The 27,180-nt window shown below is 50.1% G+C and overlaps 10 protein-coding genes across 10 annotated transcripts; 5 read left to right on the top strand and 5 right to left on the bottom strand.

Annotated features, from left to right (window-relative positions):
• Nucleotides 1-697: 697 nt before the first annotated feature.
• PG998_004656 (uncharacterized protein) lies at nucleotides 698-3,575 on the bottom strand (the record flags this gene model as incomplete). Its single annotated transcript, XM_066871474.1, has 3 exons — nucleotides 698-3,115; nucleotides 3,172-3,284; nucleotides 3,332-3,575. The coding sequence occupies 3 exons, from the start codon at nucleotides 3,573-3,575 to the stop codon at nucleotides 698-700; spliced, it is 2,775 nt and encodes a 924-aa protein (XP_066735224.1).
• Nucleotides 3,576-4,384: 809 nt separating this feature from the next.
• On the top strand, nucleotides 4,385-5,910 carry PG998_004657 (general substrate transporter; the record flags this gene model as incomplete). Its single annotated transcript, XM_066871475.1, has 3 exons — nucleotides 4,385-4,883; nucleotides 4,951-5,420; nucleotides 5,473-5,910. 3 exons carry the CDS (start codon nucleotides 4,385-4,387, stop codon nucleotides 5,908-5,910), a joined length of 1,407 nt encoding a protein of 468 aa, XP_066735225.1.
• Nucleotides 5,911-6,149: 239 nt separating this feature from the next.
• Nucleotides 6,150-8,128, bottom strand: PG998_004658 (uncharacterized protein; the record flags this gene model as incomplete). The annotated part of the gene is made up of 3 exons (XM_066871476.1): nucleotides 6,150-6,569; nucleotides 6,641-7,436; nucleotides 7,494-8,128. 3 exons carry the CDS (start codon nucleotides 8,126-8,128, stop codon nucleotides 6,150-6,152), a joined length of 1,851 nt encoding a protein of 616 aa, XP_066735226.1.
• Nucleotides 8,129-9,197: 1,069 nt separating this feature from the next.
• On the top strand, nucleotides 9,198-9,673 carry PG998_004659 (uncharacterized protein; the record flags this gene model as incomplete). Its single annotated transcript, XM_066871477.1, has 2 exons — nucleotides 9,198-9,422; nucleotides 9,482-9,673. The coding sequence occupies 2 exons, from the start codon at nucleotides 9,198-9,200 to the stop codon at nucleotides 9,671-9,673; spliced, it is 417 nt and encodes a 138-aa protein (XP_066735227.1).
• Nucleotides 9,674-9,959: 286 nt separating this feature from the next.
• PG998_004660 (uncharacterized protein) lies at nucleotides 9,960-10,889 on the bottom strand (the record flags this gene model as incomplete). The annotated part of the gene is made up of 1 exon (XM_066871478.1): nucleotides 9,960-10,889. The coding sequence occupies one exon, from the start codon at nucleotides 10,887-10,889 to the stop codon at nucleotides 9,960-9,962; it is 930 nt and encodes a 309-aa protein (XP_066735228.1).
• A 1,338-nt stretch (nucleotides 10,890-12,227) lies between these two features.
• On the top strand, nucleotides 12,228-13,601 carry PG998_004661 (uncharacterized protein; the record flags this gene model as incomplete). The annotated part of the gene is made up of 1 exon (XM_066871479.1): nucleotides 12,228-13,601. One exon carries the CDS (start codon nucleotides 12,228-12,230, stop codon nucleotides 13,599-13,601), a length of 1,374 nt encoding a protein of 457 aa, XP_066735229.1.
• Nucleotides 13,602-14,015: 414 nt separating this feature from the next.
• PG998_004662 (zinc alcohol protein) lies at nucleotides 14,016-15,119 on the top strand (the record flags this gene model as incomplete). Its single annotated transcript, XM_066871480.1, has 1 exon — nucleotides 14,016-15,119. The coding sequence occupies one exon, from the start codon at nucleotides 14,016-14,018 to the stop codon at nucleotides 15,117-15,119; it is 1,104 nt and encodes a 367-aa protein (XP_066735230.1).
• Nucleotides 15,120-15,919: 800 nt separating this feature from the next.
• On the top strand, nucleotides 15,920-17,941 carry PG998_004663 (amino acid transporter; the record flags this gene model as incomplete). Its single annotated transcript, XM_066871481.1, has 5 exons — nucleotides 15,920-16,337; nucleotides 16,398-17,068; nucleotides 17,122-17,150; nucleotides 17,242-17,405; nucleotides 17,457-17,941. 5 exons carry the CDS (start codon nucleotides 15,920-15,922, stop codon nucleotides 17,939-17,941), a joined length of 1,767 nt encoding a protein of 588 aa, XP_066735231.1.
• A 717-nt stretch (nucleotides 17,942-18,658) lies between these two features.
• Nucleotides 18,659-20,730, bottom strand: PG998_004664 (uncharacterized protein; the record flags this gene model as incomplete). The annotated part of the gene is made up of 2 exons (XM_066871482.1): nucleotides 18,659-19,266; nucleotides 19,767-20,730. The coding sequence occupies 2 exons, from the start codon at nucleotides 20,728-20,730 to the stop codon at nucleotides 18,659-18,661; spliced, it is 1,572 nt and encodes a 523-aa protein (XP_066735232.1).
• Nucleotides 20,731-22,012: 1,282 nt separating this feature from the next.
• Nucleotides 22,013-22,504, bottom strand: PG998_004665 (uncharacterized protein; the record flags this gene model as incomplete). The annotated part of the gene is made up of 1 exon (XM_066871483.1): nucleotides 22,013-22,504. One exon carries the CDS (start codon nucleotides 22,502-22,504, stop codon nucleotides 22,013-22,015), a length of 492 nt encoding a protein of 163 aa, XP_066735233.1.
• Between the last annotated feature and the right edge of the window lie 4,676 nt (nucleotides 22,505-27,180).

Below are 27,180 nucleotides of genomic sequence, written 5' to 3' on the forward strand. Positions count from 1 at the left end.
GGCCAACAGTGAACACCCTTTACGCCACAGCAAAAATGCCTGGCCCCCTACAGATGGTTCCAGACACATGCAACGGCAAGCCAATCAATCTCAACTCTCCTTTTTCATGCGTCGCAGGCATTCTTTAAATAATTTCTTGTGGGGGGTCAAGTCAGTAACCAATTGGCCAAGGAGGGGCGGCGTTGTCATCTTGTATAAATTACATGCAGGTATAGCCCCGTTGTGTAACAGTAGTCCTGGAAGTTCTGCTACAACTGCGACGAAAGTAGAATTTCTAGTCCGAGCCTGGAAGTTTTGAACTCCCTGGTTGATAACGGGCTTTCCAGACCAGTTACTTATCATAAGCCGGAGCTTGCTTCCCATGCGAGGACTAGGACAGCTCGATGGAGATCAAACCCGCTATATCGAATTGAACAAGGTGACCGGAATGCACAGCTATGAGTCAAACAACCTTTAGGATATTGCGGCAGCAAAAAGCAACCACACATAGCAGTATTTTAACGGAAAGGGCTAATTCGGAAGCTAACATGAAGCTCTTACGCCTTGCAAATGTCCAAGATGGGTAATGTAATGCACACAAGTCTTATCATACGTCCAAATCTACCGTTTCCAGTCTAAATTTCCCGTCCAGCCCCCATATTCCATAACACCATCCACTTCGTAAAGCAGACAACGTTCTAGGAGCGCTCGGTCTGCATTATGGATGAAGGACGAGGTCCCAGCGCCCTGGTCCCAAGCTGATTCTTTTTCCTTTGAGATTCCTCTCATTTCCCAGTCCATCCGACTGTTGCCTCACCGCGTCCACTGAGCTGTCGTCATTTGGCAGAAGCAAGAACGCCGTTGTGCTCATGGGCACCGAAACCTTCATCTTTATCGTTTGCTTGTCGCCCTCTGAGGCTCTCCTGTCAAATGTGATGTTGATCTCACCATAAGGACAGTCTACCCTTCCTTCGACGTATTGGAACTCGGAGCTTAATGGAGGCCGCACCGTCCAGGTCCGATAGGCTTCGGTCTCTGGCTTGAGTCCCAGAACAGCAGCATAGAACCACTCGTAGATAGTGCCCAGCATGTCGTGGCACTTGCTGCGGCAGGCATCTTGCCAGAACTCGTTGAGGGTGGTCTCGCCGAGGCGGATGAACCGCATGTAAGAAGGATGCTCTTGCTGGCGGGCCATCTCGAGGACAATATCCGGGCGTTCCAGGTCGGCCAACGTGTTCCAGAGATACTTGAGCCCGATCTCACCCGCCTCGATGCGGTTGCCAGCATCTGAGCATGCCTCGAGGAATGCCCGCTCCACGTCAGACTTGTGGTCTGCAGGTACGAGGCCGAACTGCAGTGCGACGGCTTGGGCCACCATGTTCCGGTCTACTGACCCAAGCTGATCTCGGGAAGTGTAAAAGGCATAGGGATGCTGCGCTCCCTTAGTAACAAGCAGCCGCTCATTGTATGTTGCGTAGATTCGATCGGCCCAGCGCTGGAATCGTGACTCCTCTTCAGGGCGACCCAACTCCTTCGCCATCATCTGCACATTCCGCAGGCACTTGTAGTACACAGCCGTCTCAATGTTGGCTTGGTTGTTGCCAAATGCGATATCGCGGCCCCAGTCACCCAGGCCATGTTCGATCAATCCGCCGTCGCGTTCCTTGGTATGCAGGTATTCCATGTACCGCACACAAGGTGTGAATGCCCTCGCAAACACGTCGGTAGCGCCGTAGTAGTACCGCAAGATCTCGGGGAGCAGGGCAATGGCGCCACCCCACGTGATGGTGTCATGCAGAGGGCCGCACATGTAGCGCATCTCGGGTGCCATTGTGGGCACAAGCCCGTTTGGCTCTTGGGCGTCGAGGATGTCGTCTAGGATCTTGGTGTACAGGGACTCCATGTCTCGAATGTACTGCGTGGCCGGCGCCAGCAGGTGCGTAACCTCGAGCCATCCAAACTTCTCGATCTGGGGACAGTCGGTGTGGTAACTGAAGAGATTGCTGGCAAAAGACCAATAACACATGTTGATCAACGCATTGACATCCTCCTTGTCCGTCTTGACGTGGCCGAGGCGGCGCGCGGCCGACGACACATGCTGGCCTACGAGTGACCGCACGACCGGAAGCCCGCTGCCGTCGTCCGCCTCGAGTGTGACGCCTTCGACCTGGATGTAGCGCGCACTGGTGAAACAGAAATCGGGCTGCCAGGTCTCCAGGCCGCTCCCCGCTAGAGTAATCTTGCAGAAGACATCCTGCTCAAAGGCCTTGAAGAGCGGATCCGGCATCAGCACTCTGCCCGCCTCGTCCACCGTTTCCGAAAACCGCACCTTCACTTCCGACCCGGCAGGACCCAGTAGTTTGATCTTGACCATAGTGGACGCGTTTTGACCGAGATCGAAGGAGACGGTCCCCGGTTGCAGTATCTTCCGGGAGACGGGCTCGAAGGTTTCGTGCAAGGTGACCGGAGGCTGGCTCTGATACTTGAGTTTTCCTCGAGGACCCGTGACGGGTGTGACTGGTTTCCAGCCTCCGCCATGAGAGTCATCTTCCTCGCGGAATCCTGGGCTGTCCCAGCCTTGAGGGTATGACCGGAAGTCGGTGGTCTCGGAGGAGTAGATGTTGGCGAGAGTTGTGGCGCTCTTCCTGACTTTCCAGTCGGGGCCGGTGGTGATGGTCTCGCGTCGCCCGTCGCCATAGAAGAGGTGTAGCTCAGCGAAGAAGCAGAGTTCATTGCCGTAACGAACGTATGTGTTGTCCTCGTAGGCTGGCCAGAAGAACCGGTCCGCGCCTTGGTCGCCAGCGTAAAAGCCGTTGCCGACATGCGCCCCCAAAACGTTCTCTCCTTGGCGAAGAATGTCGGAAACATCGTACGCCACGAACTGGACGGTGCGGTGGTAGTTGGTCCAGCCGGGGTCTAGGACGTGGCCGTTCCGCGCCGAAGGATCGCCATTACAGACAAAGTTGAAGTGGCCCAGACCGGATGCGAACACGACGGCGCGGACGGGCTTCTGTTCAAGGTGTAAGGATTTTCGCAGGTAAATGGGTTTGTCGTCGCGGTCGCCTATCCAAACCCCTTTCCAGCGATTGGGCTCGTCCTCGAACCAGGTTCTGAAGATGAGGCTGGTATGGGGCATCTGTACGAGGTTAGTCTGTAGATCTGTTGGCACGCATCACTGCCGAAATTGCTTACATAGGTCTGGTTCATGCTGTACGGGGCAGCATGCCACTGCTCCTCGGATACGCCGCGAAGAACTCGTTGAGTGGCCCGGCGCAAGCATTGCCATGCTGGTCCCAGACCGTGACCTGCCAGTAGTGAAACGACGCGGAGAAAAAACCCTTCTTTGGCTCACATGAGATGTTTCGCTGATCCGAGCTAGACACTTTCCCAGAATCCCAGAGCACGGTCAGATGTTCACCAGGGAAGTTTGCAATCTCCGGAGCTGTTCCATCTGGACTGCCCGCCACGACGACGCGGTAGGAGACCTGACACGCATCTTCCTCTTCGGACTCCAATGCCCAGAAGAAGGAGATCTTGTCGGAATCAATTCCCAAGTGCTCATGATAGCCGTGGATCCCACAACGCTTGACCTTCATTGTGCCGTTTCAGAAGACGTCGCAGATAGAACAACAATTGCGCAGAAAACGCATCCTGGGGGCTTCTCTTCTCGACATTTTGCAGCTTGGAGTGGGGAGACGTCGCCCGAGTCGTAGTGGGTATTTTGGATCGTGGTGACCTCACTTAGTCTCGCGATCACTCGACTTTTGCACCATCACCTGGAATTGCTACCAGGACCGGCCCACTGGAATTGGCCCAGATAGCCCGCTACTAGAGCTTCCAGGGGCCTGGGCACGGCATCGGCTTCGTCGCAATGAGGCCCGATCGCTATCTCGGGGTAAAGACTACCGAGATTCTGGAGGGCATGCCCAGTCCTCAGGCAGGTCACGACGTCTTAGTCATGTCATGCTATAGTCCCACATATAGCTCGTGTCCACACCTCGCTCTTTTACACGCCGAGCCTAGTGCTAGCCAGCCCCTCTGAATCAGAAACAAGTCTAGCCCTCCCCCATACCGCACCACACCGACTCAGCTGAGTACTCTGGGGTAAATAATTATCATTTCGGGCGGGTGGGGGTGCATTCCGGGGTGATTCCTGGGGCGATTCCTTAGTGCAAGTGCCGACTTGGTCTTGGTCCTGGCACCTGGGCCTGGGTCTGGCTTGCTGGGTTTGCTAGTCCGATTCTGGGTTATGGGCATCGAGGTATATATGCTGTGGTGGACGAGTGCAATCTGCCATCTTTCTTGAACAATGCCTGGGAATCGCTCGTTTGGTTCACTCTGAGCATCGTTTATCGTGCACTTGAAATCTCTTTCTTCAGGCCATCATCTAGCCAGGGACGACAAGATGGGGCTGTTGACGACTGTTCTCTCCTCCCTGTTTCTGGCCATTGGAGGCTTCCTCTTTGGCTATGACTCGGGAATCATCACGTCCACCATTGCCCTGGACACCTTCAAAGACTATTTCTCAACCCCATCCGAGACCGTTACGGGCGGCATCGTATCGGCTTTCCAGGGCGGTGCGATTCTTGGCACCATCTTCAACATGCTTTTCGCCAACAGACTGGGTCGTCGCAAGACCATCTTCGTCGGCGCCCTTATCTCGATCCTCGGCAGCTCCTTGCAGGCCGGTGCTGTCAACATGACCATGCTCATCATCGGCCGCTTCATTGGAGGTGTTGCCGTAGGCCAGTTGACGTCCACGATCCCCATGTATGCATCCGAGCTGTCCGACGCCAAGCACAGAGGCATGCTGTCCGGTCTGTTGCAGTTGATGTTGAGCTGGGGTTTCTTCGTAGCACAGTGGCTTGGTTATGGCTGCTCCTTTGTCACGACTCAGTTCTCATGTAAGTTTCCCCGACGATGCCTATGCTTCCTCGTGAAGACCAAAGACTAACTTGTCTGTCGTCAAAGGGCGCTTCCCTCTCGCTTTTCAAAACCTGCCCGGCCTTATCCTCGTTTCGGGCATCTTCTTTCTGCAGGAATCTCCACGTTGGCTGCTGGAGAAGGACCGCTCCGAGGAGGCACTCCAATCTCTCCAAAAACTCCGAAGCGGTCTCGACGAACATGTGATCGAGTTGGAATTCCGCGAGATCCGCGACGTCATCCTGGCGGACCGCGAGCTCGGCAACGTGACCTGGACCTCCATCGTCACCAAGCCGACCTGGAGGAAACGGCTGCTGCTCGGGTGCGGCGTCCAAGCCTTCGGGCCCCTCAGCGGCATCAACGTCATCAACTACTACGGCCCCAGCATCTACAAGATCCTCGGCATTTCGACGCAGCAGTCGCTTCTGATCATCGGCATCAGCGGCGCCCTGTCCATCGTCTACTGCAGCATCGGCCTGCTGCTGCTGGACCGCGTGGGTCGCGTCAAGCCCCTCCTCGTGTCGGCCGCCGGCAGCCGCGGCGCTGCTCGTCAACGCGGTCCAGGCCCAGTACTTCCACGAGTCCAACACCAACCAGCTGCGCAGCATGGTGGCCATGAACTTCGTCTTCAGCATGTTCTACACGCCCTTGGGCATCATCAGCTGGGTCTACCCGGCCGAGATCTTCCCCGTCGAGGCCCGCGCCCTGGGCAACGCCATCACCACCTTCACCAACTGGACCGTGAACCTGATCTTCGCCCAGTTCTCGCCCGCGGCCCTGGCCAACATCGGCTTCCGGTACTTCTACGTCTTCTTCGCCCTGAACCTCGTCGCCTTCACCTGCTACTGGTTCTTCTTCCCCGAGACCAAGGGCCGGACGCTGGAGCAGATGGACGAGCTGTTCGGGGACCAGCTTGTCCCGCACGCCATGCAGGACGAAACTGCGGCGGCCATTGCCCTGGAGAAACATGGATTGGACGGTACGGTCGAAAACCGCGAACATGCATAGAGTGCAAAGGCGTAGAGAGAGTGTATGTATTATGTGATGGTCTTGGGGACTACTCGTGGATGTTGAAGCAAGAATAGTAATTGGTCTCTTGAATAAGAATGCCTTCGAACAAACATGTCACACCATTTGACCAACGTAGCTACAGTTCCTATATCCCGCTTTCCATCACCAAAAGCTGTGACTGCTGAACGGAACCTGATACTAAACAAGATACCATGTACATCCTTAAACCGTCAGGATCACGCCATATCCTTTGCCACTTTATCCACCCATGATGTATAGTCATACCCCCCGTACATATGCAGAGGTGGAACTTTAAAATCGGTAACATCTCGGACCCAGACCCCGCGATCCTGAGTTTTTCCTGTCAGCCTCTCCGGCTTCAGCATGCCCTTTTCGCCTTTGCCAAACTTGGATGCGACCTCCCAAGTCCTACGAGATACCGAAACTTGCTTGAGGCGGAAGTGGTCCTCCCAGACGAAGTCCTCGCCGACTTGGGAAATATCAGGGTGGTCCATGAAGGCCTGCACGATGCCCCTTACGAATAAGAACCCTGGAGTATACGGCTTGGACGAACATCGACTGAGGCCGCTCATGTAGGTCAGATTGGTCACAGACGTGAGATTTCTCGCGCGGGTCAGTATCTGTGCAATCTCGTTCTATAGGAATCCACACGTAAGCGCTTTCTTTGACGTCACCCAAAAAGGACACTCGGGGCACGGAGACGTACTGAGTTTTCTTCCGCGGCATCGAACACGAAATCTTGCAGCTTTGGTAGCCCATCCACAATGGCGCGTATGGTCTGAACCGAAGTATGCTGTAATGGGAGTCTCGTCCGTGTGCTGTGAGGAAACGTCAATATCAGAATTTCTAGGTTTTGATGGCCAAGTATTGCATGTAGCAGGGTATCTGGGAGGCCTGAGTTCTCGGGTATGTCCCCATCGCGTTCAACATAGTCTTTAAGTACCAATTTCGTCAAGGTTGTGAAAGAAGAAAGGAAGCGGGTTCGGGTTTCGACACTTTCAACTAAGCTGATACTCAGCGACCGCAGACTTGGAGGAGCTGCGCCAAACAGAGCCGTCAGGTGGTCCAACACCGAGTCGGATTCCCCATCAAGGAGTCCAATAGCGAGATCCTCCAGCTTGGTAAAGTCGACCGATTCCAGCATCGCCTCGACGTTCTCATGCCCCAGGTTGATACTCATAAGACGGAGAGACTTCAGCATGGTCAGGCGGTACTGGGTGTCCACTGAATCTGTCTTCTCTCTGTCAGGGAAGAACCTGGTCCACCTGGATGCCGAGCGCAATAACAGGCTCCGTAGGGTCGCTGCCGAATTGCGGATCAAAGACTGGGCGACATTGTCTCCAGAAGTCCACGGATCCTGGTCGGAAGTCTGGAGGGACAAGTGCTTGAGGTTTTTGACGCGACGAAGCGCCTTTGCCGTTGCACGGTCTTGGGATAGCGATTGAATTCCGATGCTAAGAGCTTGGAGATACTTGAGGGACGCGATACTCTGTGCCATGACTCTGTAGAGCAAGTGAGCGACGAGCGACAACTTCACCAGACGAGATGATTGTACTCACGCGTTCAAATTCCAAGTTTGGATAATCTCCAGATTCTCTAGGGTTCTGAAGGCCTCTTCGATGTACCGGACTAGGATGAAATCGTGCTTCCGGCCGGGGTCGGCGCGACCCACGACGAGCTGCCGCACATGCGGGGCACAGCTGGGTCTGGCCTGCTCATCGAGACCAGCCGGATAGCCCGCCAGCTGCTGGCCCTTATACTTGCCCTCTCTCATTAGCTGCTTCTTCTGGGCAACGGTAAGCAGGGGCTCTAGCGTGCGGATGAATTTAGCAATCTGGGCGTGGCAGTTGGCGTGGAGTATCACGCGGCTGTACAAGTGCGGCATCGTCACATTGTGGAAGCCCTTGCTGGTGCGGCCGAGGGCACTCATGGCCGGTCGGTGGTCGATATTCTCCAGTATCATGGCCATGATTTCTGGCGGCAGGGACGAAATCAAGTCTTTCGAAGAAGCAGGTCCGGCAGCCACGTGCACCTTGGGCTTGGCCGGCTTCTTCTTTTTGGCGGCGCCACGCGAGGTCGCCGTCTTGCCCTTGGCAGGGGCTGGTGCAGATGCCGACGCATCGGATCTCGCCGTAGTTTGGGTGTCGGTAGTAGATAGCCTCTGGAGGCGGGCGCTTCTTCTCATGCCAGTCATTTCGACGGTAGCAACTCGACTGGACAGGAGTTTGGGAAGGATTGAGACACGAAGCCCAATTGGACTCGCGGTGTCTTTTTATTGGCGCGGACTTTTACAACTTGGCGACCCGACGGTTTGGTGCCTGTTAGCGCTTACTTGCAAGATTAGTGTCCCGCAGCCAAGCAGCCACAGAGCAATGATGTAGTGGCAGCTCCGACAGATCTCCCTCGCTCTACTGTGAAGACCGACGTTGAATTAAGCACGTGGCTAGCAGCTTTCATAAAGTTTAATTTACAGTGTTCATCTTGTTTAGATTCTGGCTGGTAAATAAATAAATGGAAAATGAGGTGTACAAGATGCTGGACACTGGCACATTCTGATATTCAGGTATCAATGCCCGCTGACCACGATTCGCCTAGAATCCTGGCATGGGACACGACAGTGGCGGGCTAGATGCAGATACGATTCGTACCATGCATGAGACAAGTTTATGGAACTGCCAGTTGGAGTGCCGATTGGGGGGATCGCTTTATCCGGGAGAAAGACTGAAATGCGCCACGGATTGTCGCACATTCATTGCTAGGAGCTTCAGCAAGTTGGTGCATCGGGTTTCTGGGTAGCCCTGCTGGTGCGAATGATAAGCTGCAGATCATAAATGAGTCTCCCCAACCTACATCTCTAAGAATACAAGCAAGAAATAGAGATCCAAAGATTGATTGATAATTGGAAGGGCTTTGCTTGTAGATTGATGCAGTGAAAGGCAAGACGTTCTTGCTCTCTTGAGCCCAGGCGGGGGCAGGGCTGCTTTTCAGATCATGCATATCAGAGACCTTCTGTTGACAAAGCCCTTTGGCTAACAGTTGATCCCAGGAAAAACAACAATCACTTTCGCGTCAAAGGCCTGAAGCTTGTAGAAGTACCTCGTGTCATGGTCTGGTGTTGTTATACAGTCGACGACACACTCAAGTAATCGCTACGCATGGTCACCTTTAAGCTGCCTGTTCCCAAGCTGCCATGCTTTACTCTTCACCAATACTCTGATTGCGCACTGCTCCGCCACCCTCTAACACTCAAAAACCATTGCAACATGGCACTCGCCCAAGAATTAGAGCGACGGGGACCATGGGTTACATCCACTGCCATCTCAGTCTCGATCCGTAACCGCCCTGCCCGATCGCTCTCATCCTTGGCCAAATCGACCCGTCGGCCCGCCTTGGACTTCGCCACGACTCGTGATTATATTGTGGACTCAACGACGCCCGAGCAGCTAGCTTTGGTGGTTGACGTGGTAGAGAAGCACCGCATCCTGGAGGTGAGTGAGCTCTGCAGCAGGGTCGCCACGAGCCCATCTGACACACCACTTTGCGGCAGACTCACCACGGACTCGCTCAGCTGGCACGTGTATCGGCACGTACCTTGGCTCGCCGTAAAGCTATACTCATGAACACCATTCTGATATGCGTCTTGGGCATCTCGTGTGCAGTAGTCTGGACCCTTGTGAAAGATTGGTGCTACCGTGACTTACACGCACGATGGGCCAAGCATCTACTAGATGCTGCCTAATTCGATCGTTGGATCAAGGCGGGAATCCAGTGGTGTTACTAAGATAGGACAATAGTTGTGGTGCACAGGAAATTTGGGGGAGCTGCTGCTTGGGTACACACACTCATATTTAGGTCGGCTTGGATAAGGATGAAGATGTACATCCCTTGGGGTTGACCAGCGAGAATGGGTGATATCTGAAATGATACAATTTTTAATTCCTTTTCAATTTACCGGGCGCCCATAATTAGCTACAAATATTCATATTACATGCTGGCCTCCATGTTGACAGGTCTTCCCATGTGGACTAGATGGAAGGTTGCTTATCACACTTCACGGGCGCGTCGTAGTTCTCGGTAAGCGCATTGAACACCAGGCCCCAAACGGACGTATCCCAGGCCAAATATGCGTGCCCGACCGTATCATCCGGGCAAGTGTCCTGCACCATGACGTTGCGCACGCCCTTCTCGTCCACCCTGCTGACCTCGGGGGCGACCAGCGTGTCGCGCCGGGACATGATGACCGTCACCTTGTTGCCGTCCTGGGCGATCTTGGGCGCATTCTTGAAGTCGTTGTAGATGTTGCCGCCCGTGGCCATGTCGTCGCAAGCCTGGCAGCCCAGAAGATCGAGCACCCCGCCGGCAATCTCGCGTGACACCTCGCCGCCGGCATACCACAGGTTTGTCATGCCGTAGTACTGGGCGCCGTGGACGGCGGGCCCAAGGGACACGACGTGGTCGACATGCTTCGCGACCTCGGGATGGCGCATGGGCACGTAGAGCGACATGACGCCGCCCTCGGAGTGGCCGACGATGTCAACCTTGTCGGCGCCCGTCTTCTCGACAACCTCGAGCACGAAGTCGGCAATGGTCTGGGAGGACTCGCGCATATCGCCGAGCCCGCCGATCCAGGGAGCGAGCCGGTGGGTGCCGTACAGCACGGTGAAGGTGCAGTAGTTCTGCTTCTTCATCTCCTGCTGCAGCAGGTTCAGGTCCACGGCGGGATTGGCCAAGAGCGCATGGAGCAGAATGACGGGTGTCGGGTGCTCCGCGCTCTTGCAGCTAAAGTCATTCTTGGGGTTGCCGAGGAGCTTTAGGCGGAGGACGGCGTCCCAGATGGGATCGCGTAGGGCAAGGTCTTCCCTGGGCAGTCGACTTGTTGGGCTGGGCAGCGCCACGGCCGAGAAGCAGTGCAGTCCCGCCAATAAGGCAACATTTGCTAGACCTAGAAGCTTCATGATGTGACAGGAAAAGACAAGAGGAATGATTGGAAGGTCAATTCAAAAAACAGTAGGTACAGCAAGTCAGTATTTATGTATTATAATGTCTAGCCATCGCGTCGACGCGACGGCACAGGAAAGGATTCAGGATGGATGGCAAAGGATTTGGGGATTCCAGACAGCAGGGATACATTCGGAGGGACGGAGGAAGTTGTGATGTCTCCATGGACCAATGATCCTTCCATGACTTTGCCGCTGGAAAAGAAATGAGTTGCGCATCCTGGCATCCACCTTGCCTCGCGTCGTTGGCAGCTTCGTAGCAGCCATCCTGGTGTTGGCTGTTAATAAGTCCACTGGAATGTGCTGATGGATGCTTCGGGGAGGCCTAACTTGACGTATTGTGACCAATTGGGGAGTTTTGCGACGGGCTCAGCTCAGTTGCCCCTCATTGGTTGATTCTTGCGCTCCGTGAGAGATGGGCGATTGGCTCTGCATACGATCCAAGGAAACAGGATTGGCCACTCCATTCACAGACCAACATTATTCTTTCGTATTGCCTCCTTGCCTTTTTGTATCAACGATGGCCGTTGTACAAACGTCCGCCGCATAAACGTCTATGGCATAACCGTTCCGACCTTGGACCCTGGCTGGAAGCTGGCATGTGACGATGCAAGTCGACATCCCCGCAGCTGTTGATATTGGAACGATGGCCCAGAAGCTGGCCTGCCAACTGCACTCGCTTTCGCTTTCGGTTACGAGGTGAGGCTCCAGGTGATTGACTTAGCTCAAAGTGGGGCCCGTGACGTTCAGCCACATCCACCCCCACAAAGCACAGCCACCCAGCTCCCAGCCACTTTTATTTCCTCCACTAATCTTCTAGGAACGCACTTCAATCGTCAACCAGTCTTCCATCAATCATCAATCGATCAATCAATCAACCAATCCCCATCATCACCATTTGTTTCGCGCGCAACATCAACTCCATCTCGAACACCTCGACCGATCGCATCGCCAAATTCTCTCATCATCAAGTATCTCCTAGGGACACTTGGGGAGCGTCTCCCCTCGCGTTACCGTGCTTGTCCTGCTTGTCGCCAATGACTGGCTTTACCCAGGTCACTCGCGCCCTCGATCAATTTGGCCGGCTCCTACTCTGCGAACGCGTTCGTTGAAAGGACCGGGATCTTGGGAAGGGGTCCTCTAGGGCTTCCTGTCAGCGGAACTTGGGGCTGGTCTTTGGCTCGGGCTGGGACGGCGGGAGAGAACGAGGACGAGAGAACGAGGCAGAAGAGGCTGACGCGAGACGGGTAAGCGTGACGTGACTGCTTTATGCTGACCTGAGATATCTAGGACATCATGCCAACATCTGACGCCGACGCGAGTGCCCATGAGATCGAGTCATCTTTTGAGGTTCGCGGCCCAGTGGTCGTTGCATTTGTGAACCCGAGCGCGGCGCAAGACGACAATCAAGACGCGGACGACGCGCTTGACGAGAACCTGAATGATACGCGCGACGAGAACCATCCACATCCCCAGTACATCGAGACGGATCCTGCCAACAAGCAAGTCCTGCTCGAAGCACACTACCTAGACCGATCTGCCTTTTTCAAGCTGCGCATCCCCGTCCGACTGAAGCGACTCGACAACACCTTCCTCTACTTCCACGTCCCGCTGCACCACGTCTCTTCGTTGGCCTGGGCAACCGATGATTCTGCCGACGTGCGTCTCGTGCAAAGCAAATTGAACAGCAGTGGTTGCGGTGGGGTCACGCGGCTCGACTTTTGCCTACACACTCCCGGTCACCTCATTGTGCCGGCTCAAGATTTCCTGGAGCCCAAGAAGCCAGCCACAGCGCGCGTCCTCGATTCTCTTACCTCCCTTGCTGCTGCGCTCAGCTTTTCGTTTTACGTTCCGCACACCATCTTCTCCAAATCGCGTCTGCAGCTGCTTGAGGCCGCCATCTCCTCGCTTTCGACCCAGTCCCAGGCAACCGCCAATCTCGAAGACCTTCAAGACCTCCGCAGTTTGTACAACGGCAAGGGCGGCAAGAGATGGATTCCTATCGACGACGGCACCGCGAGCACAGCTTCCGACTCGGCTGCATCCACCGTCGCTGTCGACACGCCCCCAGGCTACGGCCCGCCTCCGCCGCAATATGACGAGATTGCTCCCATCACTCCCGATCAGAAGCGACATGGCAAACGGCCGCGCCATCGGGTCAGCAGCGGCAGCAGCGACGGCTCCCCAGCCAGGCCCAGCAAGCGAGGTGGTGCCCCGGCATACCCTGACGAGAAGGACGCACCGGCGTATTCAGACGATAAGGGCGAGCCTTCCCGGACGATAAGCGAGACCCTCTTTGCCCAGATGGAAATGCTTGTCCGGGGCCAGCACCAGTACATCCAGCAGCAGCAGACGCACATCCTTCAACAGCAGGAACACATCAAGCAGCAAGACGTCGACATCAAGAGGCTTCTCGCCACGACTGCCTGCCTGGAACAGCAGGTCGCCGTCATGCAGGAGCGGCTCGACGAAGCTGGGACCAAGGTCGAGTGTCTGGATGCGGGGGTTCTGGAGCTGGGTCAGGATCTGGATGAAGTCAAGTGCTCTATACCAGACACGGAGGAGATGGTGCAGGATCTCGGGGACAAGATTGAGCGGGAGGTTCGTGAGCAGGTCGAGCAGCGGCTCCACGACGTATTTCACCGAATTGGAAATGTGTTGACGGATTGATTGACGTTTCTCAAGTGACTCTTTGCCCGCCCTCCCCATAACGTGACCCTCAACACTAGCTTCCGCTACCTCGTTTGGTATCGCTTCGGCGTCATCAAGGGCCGTCGTGTTCTGTCCTTCGAATAGCGCCCAACCAAATGGTCTCCAACAATCCTGCCACGCTAGCAACCCCGGTTTTCACGGCGAAGCTCCCACGAGGATCCACCCCGTCAGTGACAGTATTCCGGATGAAGCACAATGTACCCAAAGCCGGCTCAACGTTGGTCCATACTCTGGATCAGCTTACTATGTCGATGTGGGAAAGGTCCCGGCCGACAAGGATGTATCATTTCTTGTCCGTGTCTATAAGATCCCTTGCTTGTTGTCACTTATCGCCGGGCTATCTATCGCAATCGTCCCAACTTACTCCGAACCATGTCGTCGCCTATCAAAGTCATGCGTGCTTGGCAATACAGCAGTGCCGCGGGCGGCTTGCACAAAGCCCTCACACTCAACACCTCTGCAGCGCATCCCCGGCCAACCTCCCCACCCAAGCTCGCCACCGATGAGCTGCTCGTCCGCGTCCATGCCTCCAGCCTTCAGCATATGGACCACGTACTCGCTGGCCTGCCGTATGGCCTGTCGCGTCTTGCCATGCCGCCGCCTGCCTCCCCCGGTATGGACTTTGCCGGCAAGATCGTGGCGACGGGGACAAGCGATGCTGGCAGTAAAAGCAGTCAGAGCCGTGAGCCCAGTGTTCGTGGCGGCAGGGTCATGGTGGTCGGAGATGCCGTTCTTGGTCGTCTAGCTCCTACGCGGTTCGGAAGCTTGGGCGAGATCGTCGTGGCCAAGGCAGGCAGCTGCGCACCCATCCCGGCCGGCTTGAGCATGGTGGACGCCAGCGCCATCCCGTCTTGCGGGCTCGCAGCATACCAGAGCATTGCCCCATACGTCCCAGAAGGCCAGGCCACCGCAGCGCCTGGCTCCTTTCGTATCCTCATCCACGGGGGCAGCGGCGGCTGCGGCACCTTTGGCATTCAGATCGCCAAGCTCCTGGGCTGCCACGTTACCACGACATGCTCCACCCGAAACGTAGACCTGTGCAGGAGTCTGGGCGCCGACGAGGTCATCGACTACACTGAGGGCAACCTCGTAGCGACGCTTCAGGATACTAGCAACCAATTCTCGCTCGTTGTCGACAACGTCGGCGTGTCTGCAGACCTCTATAAGGCATCCGACAGGTTTCTCTCGCCGCAGGGCACTTTCGTTCAGGTGGGCTCAGACGTGTCCATGCGTGGGATGACGTCGTTATCGTCGCGGATGTTGCGGCCCTCATTCCTGGGCGGAGGGAGCCGCGCTTTCAAGCTTATGATGGTGCAGGACGACGCCGAGGCACTGGCCCGGATTGCCGAATGGATGGCCGCTGGGAAGGTGAAGTCGGTGCTGCAGGTCTTCGATTTTGCTGACGCCCCTAAGGCAGTTGAGCGGCTACAACAGAGGCCGTCTCACGGCAAAGTCGTCGTCAAGGGCGCGGACTGAATACGCTTCACGCTCCAGCTTGGTCTCTGGCAGTATTGCTGGTGCCTCGTCTTCACATGCACCACTTATTCAATCTCTCGAATTCGGGCCAGCTTTATCAGGGCCCTGACGTGCAATTTGAAAACTCTCTAGGCATTTCTCTACATGCACCACATCATCACGTAGATGGCCATAGAATCTATCAGCAACACGGCAATATGCTTAGACTGATTTAAATCCAAGATACCTTTTCCGCTTTCTCCTCTTGGTCTGCTTAACAATCGAATCTATCTTGTTGTCGTCGTACCCTTGGCCAATAGAATGCCTCCGCGAACTCACACGCCATATGCGCCCCCTCCCGGAGGTCATCAATCGGGGTGGTATCCCCAATGTCTTATCGATGCGGATTTCGTATACCACCCGCGTTAGCTTGTCAGCAATGCTTCGTCCCACGTCTCGATTGGCCAAATCAAACTGACTGCTCTCGATAGTTGATAGGACATGTCTTCATTCCCCGATCGTGGGCTTATCGCAGCACAACAAGTACGAATTGCGATGTTCACGACGTTCCACCCGTTTTCGTACTCATACGACCCAAACCCAATGCGTATTCTTGATGTCACACTGCATAATCACTGTCTCGGATATTCTGCTGTTACAGCCAGCGCATCCAGGCATGCATGCCGCTGTACGTTTCGAACGCGGGGCAAGTCGAAGATCGATCTCGGGAGTTCATCTTTAAAAAAGCTTGTTCCAACTGTACTTCTCTTCAGCGGAATCGACCACAGGCATAATTGATTTGCAGGCAGTAAAGCTTCACCATGACCAAACTTATTGAAACGCAGCTTGCTAAAGCCGGGTCGGGCCAAGACGATGTCGCCGTGGGCGAGCTGGTAACCTCCCCGGCCGTCATGAAGCCCCAGCACCGCCCACTCCACGATCCGACCGTGACCTTTGAGGAGTACCTGCACTATGCACGGAACACCCGCCTCGAAGAGAGTTCCCACCCGCCCGTTGGCCGCGAGACGACAGCCTGGTCGCTCATCTTTCCGTCCAAGTCCGACGCCGGCGTGGCACAGAAGGTCGACGGCGAGAAGGCCAACTCATCCGGCCCCAACACACACGCCGGCGTAAGCGACGAGGAGTGGACCAACGCGTCCCGGGCATTGCGAACCGCCACTCGAGGAGCATGCTTCTACCTCATCACCACGGATATCCTGGGGCCATCGAGTTTGCCTTGTAAGTGACGATGAGAACCACGACTTGCTTGCGGGCAGTACTGATGCTGAGCCGCCAAAGATGCTTTCGCTACCATGGGCTGGGGCCCCGGCATCACCCTGTACACCATTTTTGCCGTCCTCGCCGGGTACTCAGGCTACCTGCTGTACGAGGTCTTCCTGGGCCTGGATTCGTACGAGTATCCCGTGCGCAGCTTTGGCGATCTGGGCTACCGACTGTACGGGCCGTGGATGCGCTACCTCTTCAACTTCCTGCAGGGCTTGCAACTGATTCTCCTCGTCGGGCTCAACATCATCATGAGCGGCGAGTCCCTTTCCCAGTCCACCCGGTTCCAGCTGTGCTTCATCGTGTGCTGTCTGGTCTGCGCACTCATCGGCATGGTGGCGGGGCAGGTGCGCACGCTCCAGAAGCTCGGCTGGCTCGCCAACGCCGCCGTCTGGATCAACCTCGTCTGGGTCTTCATCACCATCGGCGCCGTCGCCCACTACCCTCCAAACTACCGTGGCTCCGGAGCAAGTGCTGGGGCCGTCATCGACGGCGGCATTCACATCACACCAGACGCTGACGGAAACTACCCGCCCGTGCAGACAAGTGGCGGCCTGCCCCACAGCGACTCCTTTGCCGGGTCCGTCTCCGGTGCCATGCAGGCGGTTTTCTCCTACGGGGGGTCTATGATGTTTCCCGAGTTTATGGCCGAGATGAAGCGACCCAAAGATTTTCTCTCGGCAATGGTATGCTAATACCCGACTTGACTGCTGGCGATACAGTTGCTAACATGGTGTAGTGGGCTGCGCAAGCTTTCATCTACTTCTGGTGAGTGAATGACAGACGTCAACCTTGCATGCTGGTTTCTGTTCGGTTGAGTTCGGCATCAATAGAAACCTCGCGTGCTAAATACCCACAGGTATATGTTCCACGGCCTCTTCGTCTACGGATACCAAGGCCAGTACTCTATCAACCCAAGCTATCTCGGGATCAGCGAATACCGACTGCAGGTCGCTGCCAACACTTTTGCCATGGTCGCCATTCTCATCGCTGCCGCCCTGTATGGGAACATCGGGATCAAGGGTGAGTGTACCGATTCCTTCTTTGGATCCGCCGCTGATCACGAAATGACAGTGATATACAACGGCATCCTCATGGAATGGTTCCGGGCCCCCGATCTGACGCGGCGCCCGGGCAAAATCGTCTTTGCCGTCCTGATTCCCATCTACTGGGCCATCGCCTACGCCATTGCGGCAGGCATCCCCAACTTCTCCGGTCTCACGGCCGTCGCCACCTCCATCTGCGTCTTGCAGTTCACCTACACTTTTCCGCCCCTCCTGTCTATCGCCTTCTACATCAAGAAGCATGCCATGGTGGACGGCGACGGGTTTGACGCCTCGACGGGGCGGACGATCCGGGCCGACTCGGGCTTCTCGCGTCTCCGACGTGGCCTGCTCGGCCGCAGATGGTATGCCAACATTGGGAACTTTTTCTACTTCCTGGGCGCCCTAGCTCTGGCTGGTCTGGGTGCCTATTCCTCCATCGAGGTCCTCAATGACGCTTTTGCGAAAGGTTCGACGAGCTCTTATGTATGCAAGAGCCCGCTGGATGGCATGTGAGTATGGGACTGTGCCATGGGATAGTTGGCAAGGTAGTCTAGTTACTTATACTAGCCCGGCGTTGACAGCCTTGGTCTACTAGAGAGCCGAAACGCCACACCACATTGGACAATACCTACTATCATGGAGGCTCTCCAAGGTGTGAACGACTGTGGTATTGCCAAATCAAGAGTGTTCCTTGTGTGCTTTGGTGTTATGGCAACCGCCAATCAGTCTTCTTGTATGGATCCGGGTATGTCACGTTGCTTTTCTCGATATGTTCACGAAGGCTTTCAGTATAAGCCCCGAAAGTCTTTCTACCATTGCTTCCCGCTAGTGATTGCCAGCAAGCATGAGTGGTAGCAGCTGAGGCAGGGGTGCATGATTCCTTCTCTGCGAAATTCTTGACCTTCGGACCGTATCATGTTCTCGCGGATCTCGACGGCGCGGACTCTGTGGAGGTCCTTTATCAGCCTGTTTCAGACCATGGGCGTCGGTAGGGCGAGACAGCATAGAGCCAACAGGATGATAGTTGAAGGTGTTACAGGACAGCAATGGATCCGTCCCGGAAACTATTACCGCGCGATGAATCGACCCAGGAAGACTACCAGCCAAATTCGGTACCCTCCATGTTTCCAACATCTTGCCGGACATGGTTTATCTTCAGTTTTACCCGGAACTGCCAAGATGGCCCAGAAGAAACAAGGAAGAAACCACTCCTTCATGGTGTACTTAGCCTTATGGTGTACCTAGTGAAGGCATCGATGATGTTCCTTTCTTGTATGCCCCCCATCCTGTCTTATCGTTAGACAGATCCTCTAGCTGATAGTATTGCATGGAGCCGGCCTTCAATGACACTTCAACATCCCGTGACGCCTCCTCGAGCTCACGTTTCCCGGCCTGAGGCAGATCAGATACATGTCCTGCTGAACAGCCTTGACCTCTTGTATCGGCGCTGCGGAGGATCCATGCCAAAGGCGACGACTTCCACACGGGGATGTCTCGATGCTGGAGCGACAGAACCAAGGTGAAAAATACCAGTGTTCCGATAGCCAAGGTTAGAGGATATGCAGACCACCACCAGTCGACTCGGGCGCATACAGTGTGACGCCACACGAGGCCCAATGCGGGCTTTGAGTATTCCGGGTTGCCGTGTGTTCGTATGAAACTAGTTAACGATTCACTGACATTAGCCATAATTTCGTCGATGCGTTCGAAGTCGACATGTCCGTAGTTGTATATGTGCAGCATCTCCGGTGAGGTAGTCGAGAAATATGGATCGAGGTTCATACTGTCTGATCCGATAGAGCCTGTTAGGAATTCGCCAATCTCATCGTAAACGCTAGCTATACCAAAAGGAGTTGAACCGGATTAGGGGCAGCGAAGAGGCATCCGGCTTTTAATAAAGTAGGGTAGATGGGCGATGCTGTCTGGTTGTCCTGGGTGATGTTGAAGGCATGCCACCGGACCTGAGAATCAAACTTATATCCCTGTTCTTCCAGGCTCCGAGTTATATTAGCGTTCAAGCAATGAGAATCAAGGACTCCATACATGTTTCTCAGATCTCGGTCGGTGTCTGGAAACCCCGGTGGCGGGATTGTCATTGGCGTTGACCGGGTTAATAATGTCTCTTTTGGAATCCCTGCCTCTATCGTCGCAGCGTACTCTCTCACACATATATTTAGAGCGCAATTTGCTGCTCCTCGGCCCCTACAACGCCAGTTTTTCCGTTCTTCACACTCGCCTAGCCTTTCCCCAGTGAATGGGTCAATTTTGGACTGCGAGTACGACGTTTCACTAAGTAGGAAGGAAACGTCCAAGCCATTAACTAAATATGGATTAGAACCTATCGCAAAAAGGTCCATCGGTGGCTTATTGATCGAGTTGTTTTTCCATGTTGGCCAAAGAAATGTTGTTCGAAGGCGGCTACCGAAAGTCGAGTTGATCACAGCGCTGGAGTTCTCCGAACAGTGGTCCCAGCTGGGCTTTAATACTGGGATGGCCGGTATACATTTGCTATCGACTGTCAGTTGCTCGGTCTGATCTTGGCACTGATGGCAGATTCCTAGGGTTGTGAATTTGCTAGGGAAGGTGCAATTGCCTGTCGAACATTGATTAGCCTGCGCCAGGCCACCAGATAGGACACCTCCGGAAATAGCTGATCGTAGATCCACCTGTTTACTGCTATACGTCCCATACAGGCCATCTTTATTGTTATTGTCGATTACGAAGTCTCCTAAGAGGTTCGTGCGTGGAAGAGTAGCCCGTTCGTGGTCCGATGGGACGCTGCAGTCGACGGTCCGAAGTATTTGCTGAACAAAGGGGTCCATCGCAACAGTAAGAATCATGATCACGGCACCGAAGGCGGTCAGAGGCTGTCGCAGCCGATGGGCCCAGACAATCTGCAAAGCGCCCCATGGCCCTCTCGTCGCTTCGTCGTAGCGAACTACATCGCGAAGAGGCCTTCGAGACCTGAACCATGTCCACTGCAGTTGAGCTAAGCCGCTCGACAAGACAACGCCGATTGCAGCTTTGAGAAATGTAGAGTAGATCGAGATGAGAGAGTTGATGCTGACACTCAAGGGCCACTGAGGCAATGGCTTTTTCTGGTACGGGAGCATCGTGCCCAATGCAACGAAGGGCACACTGAAGATGATGAAGCACATAAGGAGCTCTAGGTTCCATTGCCACAAGTAGCTTTTGGATACATATGATCGAAGAACCTTTCCGTTGACGCTGGTTCCAGTTGCATCACTGGGCACAGCCGATTGAGATGGTGCTGGCAGCGGCCAGAGCTTCCAACGAAGCATTGTCGATGAGGCAGATGTTGAAATTGAAGGCGTTGTCTTTTGAGCGGTAATCGTGGCAAATGGTGACGGATGTTTTGTGCTGTCTGGAGAAATATCAACCGACTTCGGACAGGTCCGTTGGGCTGGTCATTTATTTGTATAGCAATGCTCCTGGCATGGTGTTGTTTCACATAGCTCGCCCCCAAGGCGCAATATCAATTTGCCAATACTGATGTTGTCAATACATATCAGGGGTAGCCCGACCCCAACGACGATCAATCCTAGACAGGGGGCCCTGCCACTTTACTTCTATCCCTAGACAGCATCTCATAGAAAACGTACCTATCAAAACCGACCACCGCCAGGCAGAACTGCCCCCGCCTCTGCCCCCAATCGATACATATGCAATGATTGTGGCTTCGACCATCCGTTCTCACCGTGCGTAGCGAATCAGCACCACGCCCATTGCCCTGATGCCTTGGCCCCGGTGCCCTGGCCCCCTCCTCTGCATTATAACATAGGCACACTACTGTGTAGTGACAGCCATTGACGAGGGGGCGCTGGCGACGCTGGCCATTACGTGTCTGGAGCAGCAGTGCTAAGTTTCGATGACGACGACCGCAATTGCAGCCTTTCAGCCTCGTCCGCAGTCTCGACCAATCTCCGCGCTGGTTGGCATGCAAAGACTTGCGCGCACAACACGACCGGTGGTGCACTGCCGTAGCACAGCAGGCCGGCAATCTTCAATTGACAGGGGATCACCACAGCTTGTCAATTGCACACCTGACAGAGGTGGACTATTGACTCCAATATACATATCATGCCCTCAATGCCAATTGCATTCTGTCGGAATTGAGTCGGCCATTCAGGAACAGTTGTGTGAGCATATGTAGGTGCACAGGCTGGCCATCCGTTGGCATCGCAGTCCCCGGGCCCAGCACCTCAAAATCTGTTCACTCAGGGAACAGTGACTTCTCACAGGAACTCTCTGGGCAGATGTCTCTCCTCGGTGCAGATGTAAAAGGTTGTCACTGGCCAGTCAGTTGTCTCGACTTGGATGGGTTGCGCCGTCTCATCTCCACTGCTGCCCCTTTTCTGTTGGGTTGACAGCTCGAGATCGAACCGAAAAAGCAAGAACAGGAGATGGCCTCGCTCGCAGCCCACAACATTCAAGCATCCAGTAATGAGGAGAATGAAAGATTTTGATATACACGAACGTTTCGTGGCATTGGATTGGGAGCTTCGGAGCCACCTGAGTCCTGCCAGACTGCCCCTTTCCGTCACTTTCTGCCGCTCCGTCTTTTCAGCCGACCTCCCGCATGAAGCCATCAGGAAAATTGTTGACCTGCAAGTCCCAAATCATGCCAGAATCCGTTCGCACTTTTTCAAGTTTGACCCTCGTGCTCATCTTCCATTCTTTTTCAAATTGCAAGTACACATCCAACCCGTCGACCCGATTTCCCTTCAACGCCCAAAGGCCGGCGCGGTTCGCCGACGGCAGAGCTACATACGCATTCGAGACCCAGGTAATCGAACTCCAACCCAGCTCGTCACTAGCAGTACGTTCGTCGAGACTCAAGCTGCCATTCAGTTCTTCCGGGGTATGCTTCACTTCATCTGCCACCCTCTTATCGTGACTGTTCCTGCTGGGAAGACTTTTGGTTTCAATGCCGCTGGACGTAGTGAGGAATAGCACGGGGTTGAAATAGAAGTCGAAGCAGAGCTTGAGCCGGTGGATCTTCTTGTCCTGTCTGGCGATGTCGACTGTGGCAACACAGCCCTGCGTCTTAGACATATTCCGTATCGCCACTATACGTTCTGCGGCGTCCCAGCTCATTCCCTCCGGCTGTGGCTCTGGAAATCTGAACCTATACTGATTCTTGGAGTCCCGTTCGAGTAACGTACCGCAGAGTCGATAACCAAGTGCTCGCGGTCTTGTCACATTTCGCGTCGTCTCCTTGGGTTGCCGCACATAAACGAGGACCTCTCGGCTAAACTGATCATGCCCGGGCTTTTACCAGCCTGGTGGCAGTCCTACATATTTAGTATCCGCACCTTCTACCTCCACCCTGGCATATTGGTCATCCTAGCCGTAGAATCGCGCGGGTCCATAATGGACCCATCGTAGACCACACCTAAGCACGGGCCACCTCCCACGCACGACCACATAACCGACCATACCTATAACGCTGCCCTACTACGCACGACCACACGACCGACTACACTTACACGACCGACCACGCTCATACAACCGATCACGCCCATACAACCGACCATACTTATAAACCCACAACCGACCCCACGTACGATCCATTATAATAGGCGATCGCACAATCCCATATCCATCGCTAATTAACTACCTATATAATATATATACTATATATAACGCGTTATTACCTTATTATACTAAACTATACTATTATCTATTCTATTATTATATCCGCGCGTATATTATATATCTATACTTTACTATAAATATCCTTTTTATAATATTAAATTAAATAAAATAAAAAATAATAAAATATTATATAAATAATTATTATATATTTATAATAAATGTATTTATTTATTATAAATAATAATAATTATAAATATATAAACTTATTCCTATATTATATATACTGAAATAATGTATTATAATATACTATATACCTATACGCTTATAATAACTAATTAGTTAACCGTTATAACTATATAATATATTTTTAATTATTATTTATATAAAATATATTTAAATAATTAATATAACTTTATTTTTAATAATAAATAAAATAATATATAACCCCTAATATAAATTACCCTACCTAAAGAAAAGGCTAGAATTATTAATTATATTTTATTCCTATATACCGTTCTTATTTATTATTATACTTTTTATTTAAAACTATTATTATACTACATTATTAACTACCCTATAATAACGAACTAATACTCAAAATAATAAAAATTATACTCCCGCATAATAAATTACCCTCCTATACGGTAAATTACCTATATAAATTATAATAAATTTATATAAAATAATATATATAAACGACTATTATACTAAACTAACCGTTAACACATACATATTTATAAATACCCCTATAACTAATTACTACATATATAACGCCCGAAAACTACATAAATAAAAACCTATACTCCTAAAAAACTATATTAATAACTAAAGAAAACCACGTAACTTTAACAATCTACCAAACCTAACTCCTTCTAAAATACCGCTACCCTCTCCCTATTATCATAATTCATTAATATAAAGCTTTTCCGTTACTATAACGTACTACTCTCCGGATATCCTATATATTATACTAATAAATACCCTATACATTTCCGCCTCCCCGTTACCTTACTATCTAAATAGCTTAATATAATATAAAAATTAATATCCGGATTAAGCTTAAAAGCGTTATTACAGCTATTATAACGGTCCTAATACCGGTATAAAAAGTTAAAAACGTCCTTTTATATTATATACTCCGGTTTAAAAATAAAATTACTTTTATTACGCTATTTAACTTAAATCTAAACTAAATCTATATCCCTTAATTATATACTCTATTAATAGTTAATAAACTCCTCGATAATTTACTTCTCTACCGAATAACTAGTAACCGACCCCTACCCGGCCAATTCAACGGTATCCGAAACCGGTTCTACCTCGCTATCGAGGTCTAATACCGGTTTAATAACCTCGTTACTCATTTCTAATACCGGCGTAATAGCTATACCGGTATTCAAACCTAATAAAGCAGCTTTATTATCGGCAACGGAAACCGCTTTAATAACTTTAATAAAATTTATTAATAGTTTAGCGTCTACCCTATCGCCCGAACTCGTTATAATAAACCCCTTACTTTATTTTACCTAATACTCTATAACGTTATTAAAACCGCGGTCTAATATAACTAATTTATCCTTAAAGACCGAATCTAGCTCCGTAATAATATTATTACGACCTTTTAAAGTAAAGCTATCTATTTAATTAGTAATAAAATTTATAGTATCGTTACTATCGTCTTAACTATCTAGAACTATATAAGTAATTAAATATAAGCGTCGCCCCGCTTTAACGGTAAGTAAATTACTAATACTTACTTTCTTTAGCCCTATTAAGTCGCTATTTAAAAAATAAAGTATAGTTTCTCCTCTTCGCGGAATATCTAGCCCGATAAAACCTTTATAAATTACCCCGGGCTTTAACTTAATAGATTTATTCTTTAATAATATACTATTAAACCGCCCCTTTATATACGAAACCCCCGCTTATAAAGCCGCTATTAATATAGGGTAACCTACCTTATACCGCTATACTAAAGGTAATAAAGAGTCTTACCTATCGCTAAGCCGTACGGCTCTTATTTCTGAGGGAGCTAGATTTAATCCGGTAGAGCTAGGAGGAACCTCCGCTCTAAATTACTATCTTATATTAAGTTATATATATAACTATATTAAAAGGGCCGCGCTTATCCCTTTATAGCCTCTAAGGTATAAAGTCTGACTTAGTAGAGGTATATATAATAATTCCTTTATAAAGCTTTTAATAACTATAATATTAGAAATACTTAAAGAGGAATTTATAAATTCTATACGTTAATTTAAATTTATTATAAAAGTATTTATAAAATTATAATAAATAGGGTTAAAAATCGTAATTATTAAAGGGTAAGTTAGTTCCCGGCTCGTTTTATATCGTTATTATATTAATAATAAAATACTTAAAGGATTATTAATAAATTTAATAAGAATTATTCTCCCCGACCGTTTATTTAAACCGTATTTAATACCTAATATTTATAATACTTACTTTATTAGCGTCTTTACCGATAAATTATTATTAATAAATAACGTAATTAAAGATTGATTATAATATAATTATCGGTAGGGGTTATACGTTTTAAAGTTATAAAAACCTTTAACGATAACTTAAAGTATACCTTAGCGACCGGTATTAAAATATCGGCCTCTATTATTAATAATGACGGATTTAAAGATATATAACTATCCGAGATAATGAACTTAAATAAGTCCCTATTATTATTATTTATAAATAATTTATCCTATATTATTAAAAACGACCTTTCGCCTTTACTTTATTATATATCTTAACTACTTAAAGCTTTACTAACTATCGCGGGTTCTAAATAATTAATAATAAATAAGCTATAATTTAAACTAAGTAACTAAAAGTATTAATAAATAAATAAAGCTTTCTATCCTTTATATAAGAATTAATTATCGTAAATTAATACCCTTTAAATTATAAAGTAATCTATAAAGTTAAAGTATAAATTAATAAAATTACATCTTAAGGGTAATATACCTTAAACCTCTATTATCGCTTTATAGTCTCGGCTTTACGTTATTACTTTAATAAATATAACTTTATAAACTATTATATATATTAAAAAAGGGGGACGTAAAATATTATTTAACGATAGCTCCTTTCGGATATTAAAGAACTAGCTATATTCTCTATTATATATTATAATATAATAACTTAATATATAGGAATCGGGAGTTTTCTATATAAAAAGTAAATAAAACTTAATAATACCTCGTTATTATAAGTTAGGATTAATAAAATCGGAGGATTAGAATATTATTAAACTCTATATTTATTTAATAACTTTAACGGGTAATAAATTAAATCTTTAAAATTTAAAGACTTTACGTAACTTATAGTTCTATATACATTTTATATAATTAATTCTACGTTAATAAAGTTTTTATTATTTCGAGGCCTTTATAAAGGATTTAGGCCCTAACCGTTTTATTATAATAAAGGGGGTAAGAAATTAAAATAAAGAAGAAAGAAATAATTTAATATTAAATAAGGTATAATAATAATAAATATAAAAGAAATAATATAAAAAGTAATTAACGGTTAAAAGTTTTATATATTATAAACGCTTATATTTAAAGAAATAAACCTTACCTACCCGGAATAACTGCCCCTTTTATAAATTTATATTAGAGATATTATTACGTACCCTTTTATTAATATCCGCTTATTACTAAATACTTATTCTAAAGTATTATCTATCCTATTAAGTTATATTTATACCTTAATTCCTAATTTAATTTATTAATAATTACCGGTTTTAAATAATATTAAATATTAAAATATATAATTTAAAATTACCTATCCAGGTTTAAGAATTATTATTTTATAATATTCTCGTTTTATAAATAATACTTTTTAATAAAGGACCTTATTTACGGAGGACCCTATTTATAAAGGACCCTATTTATAGAGGACCTTATTAACGGAGGGCTTTACTTCTATAGAATACGATTTTTTTAAAAAACCTTACCTTATAGGGTACCTTATTTTATAACTAATTTAATAAAGTATATTTATCTAATATAATAAAGACCTGTATCTATCTTATTTACCCTAAATTTAATATATTATAATTATCCTTTAGGGTTAGGGTTAGGGTTAGGGTTAGGGTTAGGGTTAGGGTTAGG

The sequence above is a fragment of the Apiospora kogelbergensis genome, assembly GCF_038363985.1.
Source record: "Apiospora kogelbergensis strain CBS 113332 chromosome Unknown utg000002l_segment0_segment0, whole genome shotgun sequence".
In the NCBI taxonomy this organism is placed as follows: domain Eukaryota; kingdom Fungi; phylum Ascomycota; class Sordariomycetes; order Amphisphaeriales; family Apiosporaceae; genus Apiospora; species Apiospora kogelbergensis.